This window comes from Tamandua tetradactyla, chromosome 15, assembly GCF_023851605.1.
Source record: "Tamandua tetradactyla isolate mTamTet1 chromosome 15, mTamTet1.pri, whole genome shotgun sequence".
Classification (NCBI taxonomy): Eukaryota; Metazoa; Chordata; class Mammalia; order Pilosa; family Myrmecophagidae; genus Tamandua; species Tamandua tetradactyla.
Window position 1 is genome coordinate 19,972,346 of NC_135341.1, and position 15,960 is coordinate 19,988,305.

General features: G+C 37.8%; 1 protein-coding gene across 4 annotated transcripts in view; it reads left to right on the forward strand.

The window, feature by feature from the left end:
- Positions 1-15,960, forward strand: part of ADAMTS9 (ADAM metallopeptidase with thrombospondin type 1 motif 9) — a 159,875-nt gene that overhangs the window by 26,001 nt on the left and 117,914 nt on the right. For 3 of the 4 annotated variants that reach the window (XM_077128775.1, XM_077128777.1, XM_077128778.1), the window contains 7 exons: positions 5,017-5,306; positions 7,357-7,440; positions 7,541-7,656; positions 8,577-8,617; positions 8,727-8,832; positions 13,867-14,013; positions 15,451-15,592. In XM_077128775.1, coding sequence (XP_076984890.1) covers positions 5,017-5,306; positions 7,357-7,440; positions 7,541-7,656; positions 8,577-8,617; positions 8,727-8,832; positions 13,867-14,013; positions 15,451-15,592 — 926 coding nt within the window. The remainder of the gene's footprint in view (positions 1-5,016; positions 5,307-7,356; positions 7,441-7,540; positions 7,657-8,576; positions 8,618-8,726; positions 8,833-13,866; positions 14,014-15,450; positions 15,593-15,960) is intronic. The other variant, XM_077128776.1, reaches the window with a different exon arrangement.

Here is a 15,960-nt window from a genome sequence, read left to right on the forward strand (position 1 = left end):
GGGGAATTTAGTAAGTTGATAGTTTACAGTTTTAAGGCTGAGAAAATGTCCCAATTAAAACAAGTCTATAGAAATGTCCAATCAAAGGCATCCAAAGAAAGATACCTTGGTTCAAGAAGGCGATGAAGTTCAGGGCTTCTCTCTCAAGTGAGAAGGCACATGGCGAACACAGTCACAGTTTCTCTCTTGGCTGGAAGGGCACATGGCGAGCATGGCGTCATCTGGTAGCTTTCTCTCCTGGCTTCCTGTTTCATGAAGTTCCCTGGGAGGCGTTTTCCTTCTTCATCTCCAAAGGTCGCTGCCTGATGGACTCTGCTTTGTGGTGCTGCAACGTTCTTTTCTCTCTCAGAATCTCCTTCATTCTCTAAAATGTTTCCTCTTTTCTAGGACTCCAGAAGCTTCTCAAGACCCACCCAAATGGGTGGAGACATGTTGTCACCTAATCCAGTTTAGCAGCCACTCTTGATTAAATCACATCCCCAGGGAGATGATCTGATTACAGTTTCTAACATACAGTATTGAATAGGGATTATTCTACCTTTACAAAACGGGATTTTGATTAAAACATGGCTTTTCTAGGGAACATACATCCTTTCAAACCTGCACAGAGGGAAATGGCAAGTGACTGCTAATGGATATGGGATTTCTTTTGGACGTGAGGAAAATATTCTAAAATTAGATATTGGAGATTGGTGTTGTACAATTCTGTGACTTTAAAAGTGTATTTTATGGTATGTAAATTGAGTTCAGTGAAACTATTGTTAAGAAAGAAAGAACTGCAGGGCTACGTGTAGGGAAGTAAAGAGCAAAAATGCATAAACCATTTCTACTCTGCGTTCATTATGTAGCCCATTTTTATAAAAGTCTTAGCAAAGTGACAATGCAAATTCTTGAAATACTAGCCTGGTTTCCATTATACTGAAAGGTCACCAAAGAGAAATGTGGATGACTTTCCTTTTACCCTAACAATGTGTGTGCCCATGGTGGGTCATTCTCTGCTCATACAATTTTCTATTAGAGGCAAGTGAGTCGAATAGGTGTATCAGTTACGATGTTGAGTAAGTGTATCAGTTAAAACGTTGAGTTTTTTGATTCTCAGTAAAACTTTTCATGCATTTATAGCCCTTGTGAATATTTGAATCTGTGACGCTTACGCTATTTTTAATTGTAAATTCAAAAGCACTTGCTGAAGTGGTTAAAGTGCTATAAATTAGTTTGGCTAATTAGATATGTGTGATTTTAACTCATTAGGAGAAAAGGTCAGATGGATATAAGACTGGGAAGTATTGTGTATTAGAAAATATTGCTTTTGACGCTGAAGAAGCAATTTATTTTCTGTGCTTTTTTGCCACCTAAAGTGTGTTGAATTATTTCTTCAATACACAAATTACTTTTGTGATAAAAATGCCTTTCAGGTACATTATCCAAGTCTATCACATGGGTTGTTCTGTTAGAAATTGGAGTCTTTTTGTGTGCAATGCCTTATTATTATTATTATTATTTTTAATTTCAGTAAGTGCACCTTATTTCCAATTAATGCCTGGCTTTATCATTATGCCCAAGTCCCTTCTAACAATTCTGAGGGTAAATTTTTTCCCCTTACTGGTCAAGAATGAATTCTGTACAGCATTTCTTAATGATTTTCTCGATGCAGGTATACTTTTCTCTAAGTAAGCACAGTAAATTAAATAAAAATATTTACAGAAGACATGAAATAAAGTTTATTTACTTTTCACAAACTAAATGGCATATTTTCCTCTTTTAACATAGATTTATTGGTATATAATTCATATCATACTATTCACCCTTTTCATGCATACAATTCAATGGTTTTTAGTATATTCACAGACATGTACAGACATTGCCACAATTTTAGAACCTCTTCACCATATTGAAAAGAAACCCTGTACGCTTTAGCCTATCCCTGTCCCCAGTCCCATCCCTCATATTCTCAACCCTAAGCAAGCACTTTGAATTTTCTGTCTCTATAGATTTCCCTGTTCTGGACATTTCATATGAATGGAATCATATATGTAGATTTTTGTGACTAGCTTCTTTCACTTTACTGATACATAAAGTTTATCAGAGTGCTGTATAATGATGGAAGGTTCAATTCATCAGGAAGATGTAACAATTATAAACATACATGCACCCAGTAATAGAGCACCAATAATACACAGCAAAAAGAGTTAAAAATGAAGGGAAAACTAGGTAATTCAATAGTAACCATTGGATATTTTATACCCCACTTTCAACAATGGATAGAAAATCTAAGGAGAAGATCAACAAGGGAATAGAAAACTTGAACAACACTATATACCAACTAAACCGTACAGATGCCTATAGAACCCTCCACCCAACAACAGCAAAATATTCATTCTTCTCAGGTACATATGGAACATGCTTCAGGATAGACCGTATGCTGGGCCATAAACAAACTTCAATACATTTAAAAGGATAGAAAGAATGAAAAGTATGTACTCTGTCCACAATGAAGTGAAATTTAAAAATCAATAGCAGAAAAATTGGGGAACACAATTATGCGGAAATTTATCACAGTTCTAAATAACTTGTTGGGTCAAAGGAGAATTCAAAAGGGAAATCAATAAATATTTTGAGAAAAATGAAAATGAAGAAACAGTATACTTAAACTTATGAAATGCAGGTAAAGCAGCATTTAGAGGGAAATTTATGGCTGTAAATGCCTGTGTTAAGAAAGAAGAATGCTCTTAAATCAATCTAATCTTTCACCTTAAGATACTGGGGAAAAAATAACAAATTACACTGAAAGCAAGCTTGGTGATAGATAATAGAGCAGAAATTAATGAAATAGAGAATAGAAAGAAAAGAGGCTTCAAAACTTTTAAAACTTTACCGATACAATAAATTAAATCAAAATATTTTCAGAAGACATTAGCAAAGATTATTTACTTTCGTGGACTTAGTGACATTTTCTTCATGTACTAAAAAAAAATCTGAGTTTTCAGCAATTTGGCTTACATATACCTGTTGTGAAAAGCAAGATCCTTGAAAATATCTTGCAGGCACTGATTTTTTCTCAATTCAGATTCAGTTTGAAAACTGTCAAGTAGACTATGGGTCCATTTCAATCCTAAGGTCTTAAGAAATCTTGCCTAATAATAAAAAAAAAAAAACTGTTTAGGGTGTTGATCAAATCCATGCCTGATTCTTTGTGCCCCCACTCCCTGCTGTATGACTTCGGACAAGTTTTCCAACCTCTTTGAAATTTATTTTCCTCGTCTGTAAAGTGGGGGTAATTTCTTGGTTTGAGAGTAATATGTGAGATAATATATATAAAAGAGACTTGTTCAATGCCTAGTATGAGGTTGGTTTTTCATTAGTATCTATTTGATAATCACTTGATGATTAACAAATTGAATGTCTGTCTAAATGCCCATATGGCATAGGTTTACATATATGAATATGCTTGAAAGAGAGACTACAAGAAAAAGAAACTTTAATCCTACTCTGTACCAACTTTGGCTAATCACGTTACCTATAGCTGGACTATGTAGAATTTATTTGATATCTGGACTGATTTCACTATTTTCATAATTGCTAAAACACTCAACTTGGGCAAAATGCACATCCTGGCCTAAATCGATTGTTTTAGAAATTAGTTAATAATGGTCAAATATTTGGACCCTTCACATATGATACCACTTAAATTTAACTTTATTTTATTGGTTCAGTTTGGTTTGATGTAATAAATTCTGTTCCTGTGTCTTAGGTAAACATACTCCTTAGTTGTACGATTCTGCTGCCTACTTCAGACCACAAGCTAGTGGCATTAAAGCTCTAAAGCACATTCTAAAGTGATAAGCAAGATAAGGGATTAAATTGTGTTTTTACTCAGAACACACTTTGGCAGCCACTTTTATGTTTACCGGGTTTAATCTGAGGTTGATGATATGGAAATTGAGTTATTTCACCTGAGTACAAGCTTTAAGCCAAGTTCCAGACCGGTACTTCTCAAACCTTTAACATGAATATGAATCACCTGGAACACTTGTCAGCAAAGTACAGATCTGATGCCTCAGGTTTGGGGAGGGGCCTGAGAGGCTGCAGTTGTAACCAGCCCCCAGGTGTTGGCAGAGCTTCTGGTGCAGGGACCACACTAAACACCAAGATTGGGTAGAACCCAAGAGGCCTAGGCAAGAGCTGGAAATAAGTAGAGCTGATCTAGCATTATAAATTATGGCCCTAACCCATTACTCTCTCTGAGTTTAATCTGCTTCCTTAACTGCACACAGAAATAAGTTAACGAAAATCTAGCTCTGGAGCAATGATTCTGTCCTTATAGTTCAAGTATTCCAGTGGTCTGATAAGGTAAGCAAACATCCTGTTTGGATGTTTGGGTATTGTTGCATAACAAACCCATATAGATCTGCCCTTACTCACTGCAGCCTCAGCATAACATTCCTTTTTTATTGATTGACTCTAATTTATTTGAACGGGAATCTATTTTTAATAAATTCCCCAGATGAATGTGGAAAGCAACCAGATTTGGGAACTTTGCTTTGTAGTTTGGTTGTATAGTCTGTTAGCCTCTTTATACTACATCTCATTGAATATGAAAAGTGGGGTATATGAGGCATCTCGGGTTTCGTTCTGTAGAGCCCTGTAGCTGTGTTATAATAGGCACTTTCTATAGCTACAGCAAATAACGGTGAGAGTGGGAACTGCTTAAATCCCAGCAAGGCTTTTGTTACCAAATGGAGAGTCATATGCAATTGTTCCCCTTACACTCAAGTCCAATTTTCTAATACCTTAAGTGATCATTTATGGAAACTTCCTAGGGAAGCTAATTTCAAGCCCTTAGTCATTTAGATGAGAGTGAAGATTGAGTTTCACCTGTAGAGTCCGCAGTGTGTAGGATTTGATTTTCTATGTCATTTGACTACAAGGGCATCATTTTAAGATGTGTCCAATTAAATTCTTATTATGAAATAGACGTGACTTGAGATATAATATCCGCCATCTGATTTGTTACAGAGCACAAAAATAGTCACAGTAAGGACATGAGGAAAACCAGAACAAGAAAATGGGGCGGAAGGAACAACCTGGCAGACGATGTGGCTGTATTAAAAAGCAGCTTAGCAACAAAAGCTTTTTCTGCCTATCGCAACAAGACGGACAGCACAGGGGAAAAGAGGACCTCCCGAAGAACAAAGCGTTTTTTATCCTATCCACGGTTTGTAGAAGTGATGGTGGTGGCAGACAACAGAATGGTGACATACCATGGAGCAAACCTTCAACACTATATTTTAACTTTAATGGCAATTGTAAGTACATTCAAAAGGAGGTGATTTATTAGGTCTCTAAATGAGCCATTTGGGAATGGGTTTCCACTGAGTGCTCTGGAAATCATTGGGCTAGCATTGCAACCGATTCAGGCAAGTGACTGAAGCGAGCAGATTATTCATTGGTTGCCTTTTTATAATGACAACTTGGCTATCAATATTGAGTGCTTATTCTGTGTTAGACAATGTGCTTCTTACTTTAAAGGCATTATTTCTAATCCCCCTGGAGACTCTAGTGGATAGGATCATTAGCCCCAATTTATGGATGAGAAAACTGAGCCTCAGAGGAGTTAGTCACCTGGCCATAGTCATGTAAAGATAGTACGCAGCTTAGACACAGCATGTGACCTTGAGCTTATCCAGTTCCCAAAACCAGGGCCCTGTATCTGACCTAGGAAAAAGCATAGCCAGGAGTGGGACTTGAATTATGCTGCTTTTAGATGCTGTTTGTGAATCAGAATCTCCAATGGAGCTTTTTAAAATGCAGATATCTGCTCCTATCCCCTTCCCCAGGATTCTCATTAAGTAACCCTGGGATGAGGCCTAGGAATTTCTCACTCTACTGTTCTATTTCATTTTGAATGGAAATACAGCAACATTGGATGATTTTTAAATAATCAAGCCAAATCGAAGAATGTAGGTGAAAAATAAGTATCTTTACCGACACCAGATATTAATTTTTCAACATGTAATCAATATAAAAATTATTGAGATATTTTATTTTTTGTGTTCGTACTAAGTCTTCAAAATCCAGTATGTGTTTCACACTTATGACACATCTCAGTTTGGACCAACCACATTTCAAGTTTTCAGTAGCCACAATTGGTGAGGCACAGCTGTACTGGAAAGTACAACTCTGGACATTTATTTAGCAAACATGTATGCATATACAACTCTTTCTCAAGTACAAATGGGGCATTATTATAATACTGTTTTATACGTTGCTGTTTTCTGAAAAATTGGACATTGTTGCATAACAAACCCATATAGATCTACCCTTACTCATTGTAGCTTCAGCATAGCATTCCTTTTTATTGATTGACCCTAATTTATTTGAATGGGAATCTATTTTTAATAAATTCCCCAGATGAATGTGGAAAGCAACCAGATTTGGGAACTTTGCTTTAGGATTTCTTCTCCCCCACCCCCATGCTGCTGGTGTTCCTTGTCTCTTCCTGCACTGCTGCAAACCATTCCCCCATCCCGTTCCCCTCACACCACCCTCCGTGCTCCTTCCCCTGTGCCCAGCCCATTTGTGTCCAGGAGGAGGAAAAGGAAATTCTAATCAAGCCTTTCACAGACTTGGCCCCATCTCTTCTCCATAACTCCAGAGCCGCCATAAGAATTTTGGTTATGAACATGGATGCTGGGTCAGAATGACCTAGGTTGAGTTCCATCTCTGCTGAACATCAGCTGTGCAGCTTTGGACAAGTTTCTTAATTTCTCTGAGTCTTAGTTTCCTCATTTGTTTCAGCAGAGATTATAATAGTACCTAGTTCAGAGTTTTGATGTGGGGATTAAATGCAAATGCACCTGCAGTTTTTAAAATAGGATCTAGGTCACAGTGTATTTTCAAGTTCCGTAATTATTGCTGATGCAAAGAAAAGACTATCCTGGAGTGCCAGGTTGTAGAGGACACAAATGGGTGCTACACATAAAGAATAAGCAATACTAACAAACACAGGGTAAAAGTGAGATTTCGTAAATTGGCCATCTGGGCCTTTAAATGGGAGGAAGGAGCTTGACTGAAAATTAATAGCCAGTGTTTTGGTACAGAGACACATTAAGTCACGTGGCAATGCAATTTCAGAGGAAAGCAGCTTGGAATTAAAATGTGTAACCTAAAAACTGCCATCTGTGAATTTTACAAAGAAACTTTAAATGAGTGTTTGCTGAGTGAATGCAAATTCAAAACTACAAAATGCATATGTTAATGAAATGTGAAAAGAGGTGGAGCCCAACGTAAGAAGTGAATTGCTTATTGATTGCACAGAGTTCACAATTAACTTTGCAAAATTTATCTCGGTTGCAGGTAGCCTCTATCTATAAAGACCCAAGTATTGGAAATTTAATTAATATTGTTATTGTGAACTTAGTTGTGATTCATAATGAACAGGTAATAAAGTTTTTTTCTTCTTTCTTCTATCTGAATCTGAAATGGCATATCTCCTTGGTGTTGGTACAACCAATCAACTCTAATTCTTTTCTGTATTTAGGAAGGACCTTCCATATCTTTTAATGCCCAGACAACATTAAGAAACTTTTGCCAGTGGCAGCATTCAAAGAATTCTCCAGGTGGAATCCACCATGACACTGCTGTTCTTGTAACGAGGTATACAGATTTCTGATTCTTACAATCTCTGTTTCTGGTTATGTTGAAGGGTTGAGAATGGGTTGAGCTCCTTCTCACTCTTGGCACTATTGATATTTTGGCTTGGGTAGTTCTTTGTTGTCAGGAACTGCCTTGTCAGGTGTTTAGCAGCACATCCCAGGCCTCTATCCCCTATTTAACATTAGCGTTCCCTCCTCTCAATTGTGATAACCAGCAAGGTCTCCAGAGATTGCCAAAAGTCCCCAGAACAGAATTCATGGCTGGCTGAGAACGACTAACCTGTAGGCCCCAGGCAGGTGGTAAATATGTTATGTAGGCCTCAAGTTACAAGTACCTTATAAAGGGGGCAGCTGCTATGCAGATTTAGCTGGTTGTTGCTCTGTGTGATCAGAGAGCAGTGTTGGTAACTTTTGTGATTTTGCAGAGACCAGAGAGGTAGAATTTTTTTTTACAGCGTGAGATCTCCCACTTTAAAATGGCACCAACTAGCTTGAAGATGTTTAATTGATTGTGCCAGACAACCAAGAGGTGTGCTGGCCTCATTGTGCCACCTCTGATGTGCTCACCAACAGTTCCTCTTAAATGGAGCTTAACTAAAAGAATGGTCTCAAAAGGTGTTAAGAAATTACAACCATGTACTCCAGGGCATTAGGAAAAGTCACTGTGTTTCTGAATAATATAGTCCATGTACTTGCCCTATGGCTGCCCCTGTGGCTGAAGAACGTCTCTTCACATAGTTTTTAGTCCTTAAATCAGCAATTCCTCCAAGTCTTTGTGAGCTGTGAAACCCTGGCCTTAGTAAGTTTTTATAGCCCCCCTTCCTAAAATATGTGTTGTTGCGAATGCCTAGAAGAAGCTAGTGTTTGTATTGACATTTCCTCTCTGGTGTCATCACAACCCTAAGTCTGTTTTGCTTTCAGGCAGGATATCTGCAGAGCTCAGGACAAATGTGACACCTTAGGTGAGTCCACGTTGTGCATCCTGTATTGGCTAAAACAGTTTCCCACATATTTTTATTCCAAGGTGCACTTGCTTTTTAAAGTAAATCTTTGTTTCTTTTCTTCTATTAGGTCTTGCTGAACTGGGAACCATTTGTGATCCCTATAGAAGCTGTTCTATTACTGAAGATAGTGGATTGAGTACAGCTTTTACGATAGCACACGAGCTGGGCCATGTGTATGTTTCCTTTTGATATTTTCCTTCATTTCAGTTTGATCCAAACTTTGTTTCTTCCCACTGGTGATCAGTTACTTAACTTTAGAGGATACAGGACATTTCCTGAGTCACTGTAGAGTTTGCAGTGTTGAATAGCTGTGAAGCTAATAGGGAGACAATGGGTTGACTGCAGGAAGTTGAGTGTATGCAGTCTTCCATAGCTCATATGTGTCTTTGGTTTAATTGCTCAAGTTTTCTCTAAAATGTCTAATGTTCTCTTTGCACACTGGAAACTGGAGAAATGGGGCCCTTCCAGCTTCTCCACTGAAACAGAGACGATACATGAGCTTGAAGAACTTTCCTGACTTAACATCTTCATCCAGGACGGGAGGAGTCCTCTAACATTGCCCTAGCCCATGAGATTTTTAAAACTCCAGATCATTCCTGATTCTAGGTATACAGGACTATAGTTCACACATTTAGCATCTGGGAACTCTGATATTCCTCTTTCAGGGAGGAGAATGAACAAAGTTACAGGAAGCAGTGTGCTCAAGGGAATTAGTTTTCATGATGGAATTAGTTTTCATGATTTGTAAAGTAGCCATGTAATTTCCTAATTGTGGCTACTAAGTGTCAGGTCATTATGAAATTGACTTTTCTCTTTTGTTCTTCAGAGACAGAGCATGTTTATAGCATGGGGTGAAATGATATAAATTTATACTAGAAATTATTCTGGTTTTTGACCTGCATTATTTTTGCCCTAGAACGATTAAATTACTTCCTAGAAGTGATTTTTGGAAAGATTTCCTCAAAAGATGTCATTAGTATAATGTAGTTTATATCAATCTGAGTGTCAGGTGTTAACATTATGTAGAGTCTACATCACTTATTAAGCAATACTTTCATTTAGCAAATATTTTTTAAAGTCACCTTGTATGTAGTGTTCTATTCTAGTCATCAAGTCAGATGCATATATATCTCCAGTTCAGTTCAACATATGCAGGCAGGTACCTTTCAAACATATTTTAAGGGTAGTGCCCAGTATTTAGAAAACAAAAGGCACGTCTTTCAATTAAGCAGTGCTGATAGCCCAGAGCCCTGCTTTATCAGCTCCCTACCCTTTTGGTTGGAGGCTGTTTATGGAACTCAAGGACTACTCACAACTCAGTTTGAAAACTACTGGCTTCACCAGCATTTCCCAAAGCATGAGGGGTCTAACACTAATTCCACTAAATAATGGTCTGTGAAAAAATGTTTTGTAGTCAAGTGATTTAAAAAAATTATTTCATACCCAGCCCTGCTCAATCGTATATCTGACAAGTCTGGCATTGATGTAAAATGCTTGATTTTGTTTAATCCAGTGTTTCTAAAACGCATCTAAAATATATATCACACTAAAACACAGAATCTTTGGGGGATTTTTTGTGTGTTTGTTTTGCATAAAGTCTAATAAGTTCCTTTAGAACTTTAAGTCAGGTGAGATTTGATCATGAAGAAAAGAACAGCTATTCCTGTCTCTGGGAATGGAATGTGAAAAGTTAAAGAGATAGGAATGTATTCAACAGGCGGAGAGTCTGTGTGATTAACAGATTAACATTTCCCCCAATATGTGGTTAAGACAAATACACTGTTTAAAGAAATATAATTAATTTTCTGTTAGCTTCTTTCCCACAGGAGCTTATACACTCCTCTTTTAGCCAGCCAATTTATAAAGTTGACATTTTAAGGAAAGTGAGAATTGGAGCCACAAAAAGCAAATATTTTCAGCTATAGAGAAACATCAATTCGCAGTTAACAAACTCTCCTGATTAAAAACGATGTAGCTGGCTTTGTCCTAGGAGCTTTCATTTACATTATCCCTTTACTCTTCATAACAAACCCACAAGGTAGACATTATCGTTGTCCTACGTTTAGCTTAGTGACATAAAACAAATGACACAAAGTATTGTGGCAGATGTTGGGTACCAGTGGATGAAACTTTATCATCTTATCAAGAAGCTCCGAGCTGGAGAGGCAGACACCAGGTTCTGGACTGAATTTTCACATATCACCTTAACTTCTAGCAAGTCCACCTCTCAACAATGCATGCTGTTTCTCTACTTATAGGATAAAAATAACTTATACACTCCATCTTAAGAATTAGGAGGTAAACAAGTAAATAATAGTTGAATGATGTACCTGTTGTTAGGTTAAACAAAAAGTATATTTTAAACTCAATAATGAATTATTTTTCTCGGGGATGCTGTCTCAAATAGCTAGCTTTGTTCATTTTTTTTTTTTAAGGAAAATGAAGATCTTATTTTTTAAAAATTTGCTACTTGTGCAGTAGATTTCCTAATTTTTTAAGATTAAATGTGAAAGTATTACAGTCATGTCTTTATGATAATATGAAACCCAGGAGCTGTTAGAATACAATAAAGCAATTCATCTTAATGCACTTATTGAGCTTAATTGGATGCTGCAAAAGCAGATTGTTCCTTCCCTTACCAGCTTCAAAGACATCTAGGTCTAAGCATTAAGAAGAATCTGGAGATAATTGAATCTCTACTGGATAAAGATATACTTACAGTGTATTCAGGGCAAATCTTCTACATTGTATCTAATGGGAGGGAATGTGGCTTAGTAAACAAAGACGTTTTAGAATCAGACTGAAGTGGATTCCCAGGGCTCCATGTAGTAGCCATGAGACCTTGATCAAGTACTTAAACCTAAATAAGGCTCAGTTATGTCATCTGCAAAATGTGGATAATAATAATAGTACTCATTGGCTTAAATAGGTGATTAAATGAAGTGAAGCATCTAAATCATTTAGCATATTGCCTGGTACATTGCAAATAGCAAAAAAAAAATTGGGTTATTATTATTATTTAGTAAGTGCTCAATAAACATGTATTATTGTCTAGTCCTGCTATAAGCAGATATGCTGTTCTAGTTTGCTAGCTGCTGGAGTGCAATATACCAGAAACAGAATGGCTTTTATAAAGGGGAATTTAATAAATTGCTAATTTACACAAGTTCTAAGGTTGAGAGAATGTTCAATTAAAACAAGTCTGTAGAAATGTCCAATCTAAGGCATCTAGGGAAAGATACCTTGGTTCAAGAAGGCTAATGAAGTTCAGGATTACTCTCTCAAGTGAAAGGGCACATGGTGAACACAGTCAGAGTTTCTTTCTCATCTGTAAAGGCATGTGGTGAACATGGTGTCTTCTCCTGGCTTTTTCTCCTGGCTTCTGGTTTCATGAAGCTCCCTGGGAGGCATTTTCCTTCTTTATCTCCAAAGGTCGCTGGCTGGTGAACTCTGCTTCTCATGGCTATGTCATTCTGCTCTGCTCTCTCTGAATCTTCTTCATTCTCCAAAATGTTTCCTCTTTTATAGGACTCCAGAAACTAATCAAGACCCACCCAAATGGGTGGAGACACACCTCCACTTAATCCAGCTGAACAACCACTCTTGATTAAATCACATCTCCAGGGAGATGACCTAATTACAGTTTCAAGCATACAATGCTGAATAGGAATTAGAAGAAATGGCTGCCTTTACAAAATGGGATTAGGATTAAAACATGACTTTTCTAGGTACATACATCATTTCAAACCAGCACATATGCCTAGCATTTGAATGAAAATAAATTTTCTATTTACATGATGAAATGAACTTTATTTTTATCAAGTCATGATGGAAGTGGGGGATAAACACCAGTCCCTTTGCACCATGGGGAAAGAAAGACACAGCTAAGATTTGAATGATTTACTTGTGTTGTGTTTGTTGATGTGGTTATTACATTGATTACTTGGTGAGGAGCTGAAATTCCAGGCAGTCATTCTTTTAAGCAAAAGGACTCAAGCATTAAGAACAATTAACACTAAATTCAACCAAAGCAGATTTAGTTTTTTCATCTTTGGCAATTATTGAGGGGGCCTAAATTTTCTGAAGAAAAAGAAAACACAACACAAGAGAAGTTAAAGCAATGGACATCACAGGATTTCACTCCAGCTTTTACTTTTATTTGAAGCAAGTATACTTATTCCTGTATTCAAGATGAACTAAGGAAGGGAATTCCTTCCTAAATGCTAAATTAATCACATGCATCAATTTTGTGATTGGAGACAGTTGTCCCAAGAGAACAACTCCTCTGACCTGAGCTGCTCACCCTGTGGATAATTAGCTGAGCTAAGAATGGTCCATGTGGGTCATACAATTTATGTTTCTGGATTGAGAAATACTTCCTATTATTTCTTTTCTCGCTTCCTCTAGCTAAGCCAGAAATGGCAAGTATGTGTTAACGCAGCTGCCCCATTCCCTCCCAGGCCCAAAAGGACGTTGGCAATCCAGCACAGACATCTCTCAGGCAGAACCTGGATTAGTTTAAGAATCTTTTTGTGCTTGCTTTTCAGGAAGCCAGTACCAATCAATCGACATTGGCATGAAACATGAAACTATTTGTCATCTCTCTGTTAAGCCAGTTGAACTGGCATGCCACTAATTTCTAGGCTTGCAGCTTTCTTTAATGGGTTTTGTGCACAAATTTTGCATACCTTTATAATGATATACCTACACGGGTATATCATTTGTCAACCTCACCCCAAAAAGGGGGAAATGCCAAGACCCATAGTGAGCCTTTTATTAGAAAGCATTTTGCTGCATTTTTTGACACTCAAAGACTCTTTATATTCACATTACCATAACCTGCCAAATTCTTGACTCTGCAAATTGGCCTTTATTAACAATTTATTAGGCATTCCAACTGCTGTATTCTAGCACCAAACTACAGCACAGTCAGAGTTCTGCAAATCACAAATTTAAACGAAATAGTAACCCAACCCGTGCCTTTTTAAAAATACTTTAATGGCACTTTATATAAAATTAGGTGAGAATTGTGTTTCATCTTTAATTGTGTTGTAAGTTTTATTCTGCTCACCAGGATGCAGGTTCTTATGCCCAATGCTGCAACCAGTTAGATTTTTTCTTGTAGACAGATGCTCTCTTGAAGCAATTTTAACAGCACGATCCCTTGGTGTTTATTGACATTTCCATCATTGTCTCGTTGGCCGTAGGTTTAACATGCCTCATGATGACAGCAATAAGTGCAAAGAAGAAGGAGTTAAGAGTCCCCAGCATGTCATGGCTCCAACATTGAACTTCTACACCAATCCCTGGATGTGGTCAAAGTGTAGTCGAAAATATGTCACTGAGTTTTTAGAGTAAGATGAACTTCTTTTTTAACACAAACTTGTAGTTCTGGCCTACATAGAGTGAACTAATTGTGAGGGGAAAAATGTAGAGTTAAGCATTCCTTTTGAGTTGTTATTTTTGTTGACATTCCTTGGTGGAGTTAAAAAAAAAAAAGGACTCTCTGACATCTGGGCGGTTCATATCTTGGCCAGAGTTTAGAAGATAACAGACTGAGTTCATGCAAAGGTTGGAATCTTAAAGAGCATATGTACAAATTTTGCCTCAATTTTGATAAATGTTTGGAATTTGTTCAGGACTCGGGGGAGGGACGATGAATGAGATTCCATGAGGAAAGCCGCCAGTGTTTATGCGCTTCTCACGTAATCATTTTGCTTTGGGAAAGAGTGGGGTAGTGGGATGATCCCAAATCACGTTATGTGGGTACGTGAAAGTTCTAACAGTTTCCCATGTTGTTGTTGAATTGAGAGCATTTTTCTCTCCCTTTCTCTTCCTTCCCCTTGCTTTTCGTTCTCTTGTTTTGTTTTTTTAAACTTCCTGCCAGGCTGTTCAAAGATCCAATTACCTTATATAGTGTCCCTGTTGTCACAGATTTATTGCTCTTCTCTCCCAGAAGTACGAAAGGTTAAGTGATTTTCCCAAGGTCACAGGGTGTATATTTCTGCAACCACAGGGAAGTGGGGACTTTCTTAATCAGAAGTCACCGGGTGTGAATTTTCCAGTAGAGGTGTTTCCCGAAAAGTGAAAGAACTAGAGGGTTGCAGTTTTTCTTTTTAACCAGATTGCTATGGTGTTTTCTTTCTACAAGCCATTGGTTCACTCACTCATCCATTCAGCAGACATTTACTAAATACCAGTTGCTATAGATAAAGCCCAGTGCTCAGATGATAGAGACGCCATCTTTGTCCCCAAGAAGCTTACAGTCTGGTGGAGAAGGTGGTCAAAAATAAGCAGAGAGGGGGTGCAAGGGTAGTTCTGTGGCAAAATTCTCTCCTGCCATGTGGGAGGCCCAGGGTTCGATTCCTGGCCTGTGTACTCCCCCCACCTCCGAACCACCCCCCCAAAAAAAAAAAATCAACAAATGGTGCTGCAATAATGGAAAACTCATGTGGAAAAAGAATGAAATGTGACCTCCACCACACAACATATAAAAAATAAAAAAAAAACCTGATAATTGCCTTGACATGCAATAACTGCTGTAACAGATAAGGATTTCGTGTTGACTAGGTTGTATGCATAGCATGTGGTTCTACAAGAAGATATACACTAGAAGATAGAACTTCAGTTTCTAGATTTAACCTTGGACAAAAAGAATAAAATAAATACATAAAAAAAACTGTCCTCTCTACTATTAAAATTGTGGGGTGGTCTTCTCATCCCCGTAGGGTCTTTGACAGACCCAGGCTAGCCCACTGCTCTTACCCTCTTTGTTTTCCTGCTTCCCGTAGCACTGGTTATGGCGAGTGTTTGCTTAATGAACCTGAATCCAGACCCTACTCCTTGCCTCCCCAACTGCCAGGCCTCCTTTACAACGTGAACAAACAATGTGAATTGATTTTTGGACCAGGTTCTCAGGTGTGCCCATACATGGTAAGTGGTCGGGACTGTTTTTGCCTTCATGAATTAATTCTGGACTTCTTTTTATTCATACTTTTACATCAGATTCTCACTAGAACATGAACTACCCAAGCAAATGTTGAGAATGGTCTGTTGAAAATTAACACTATTATTATTGATGATGATGGTAAACGATAATGTTGTTCTGTGTTAAATGGTTCTTTAACTGCGCTTTCTCACATCATTCTCATGGCAGCCCAAAAGGGAGATGCCATTATCATTTTCATTTTACAAGTGAAAAAGCCAGGCTCAGAGAGGACAAGGTTACAGAGCTGGTAATGGCAAAACTCAGTCATCTCCTCTCCTTGTCTCATTTGATTCCCTTTGACTTGTCCAGGTGA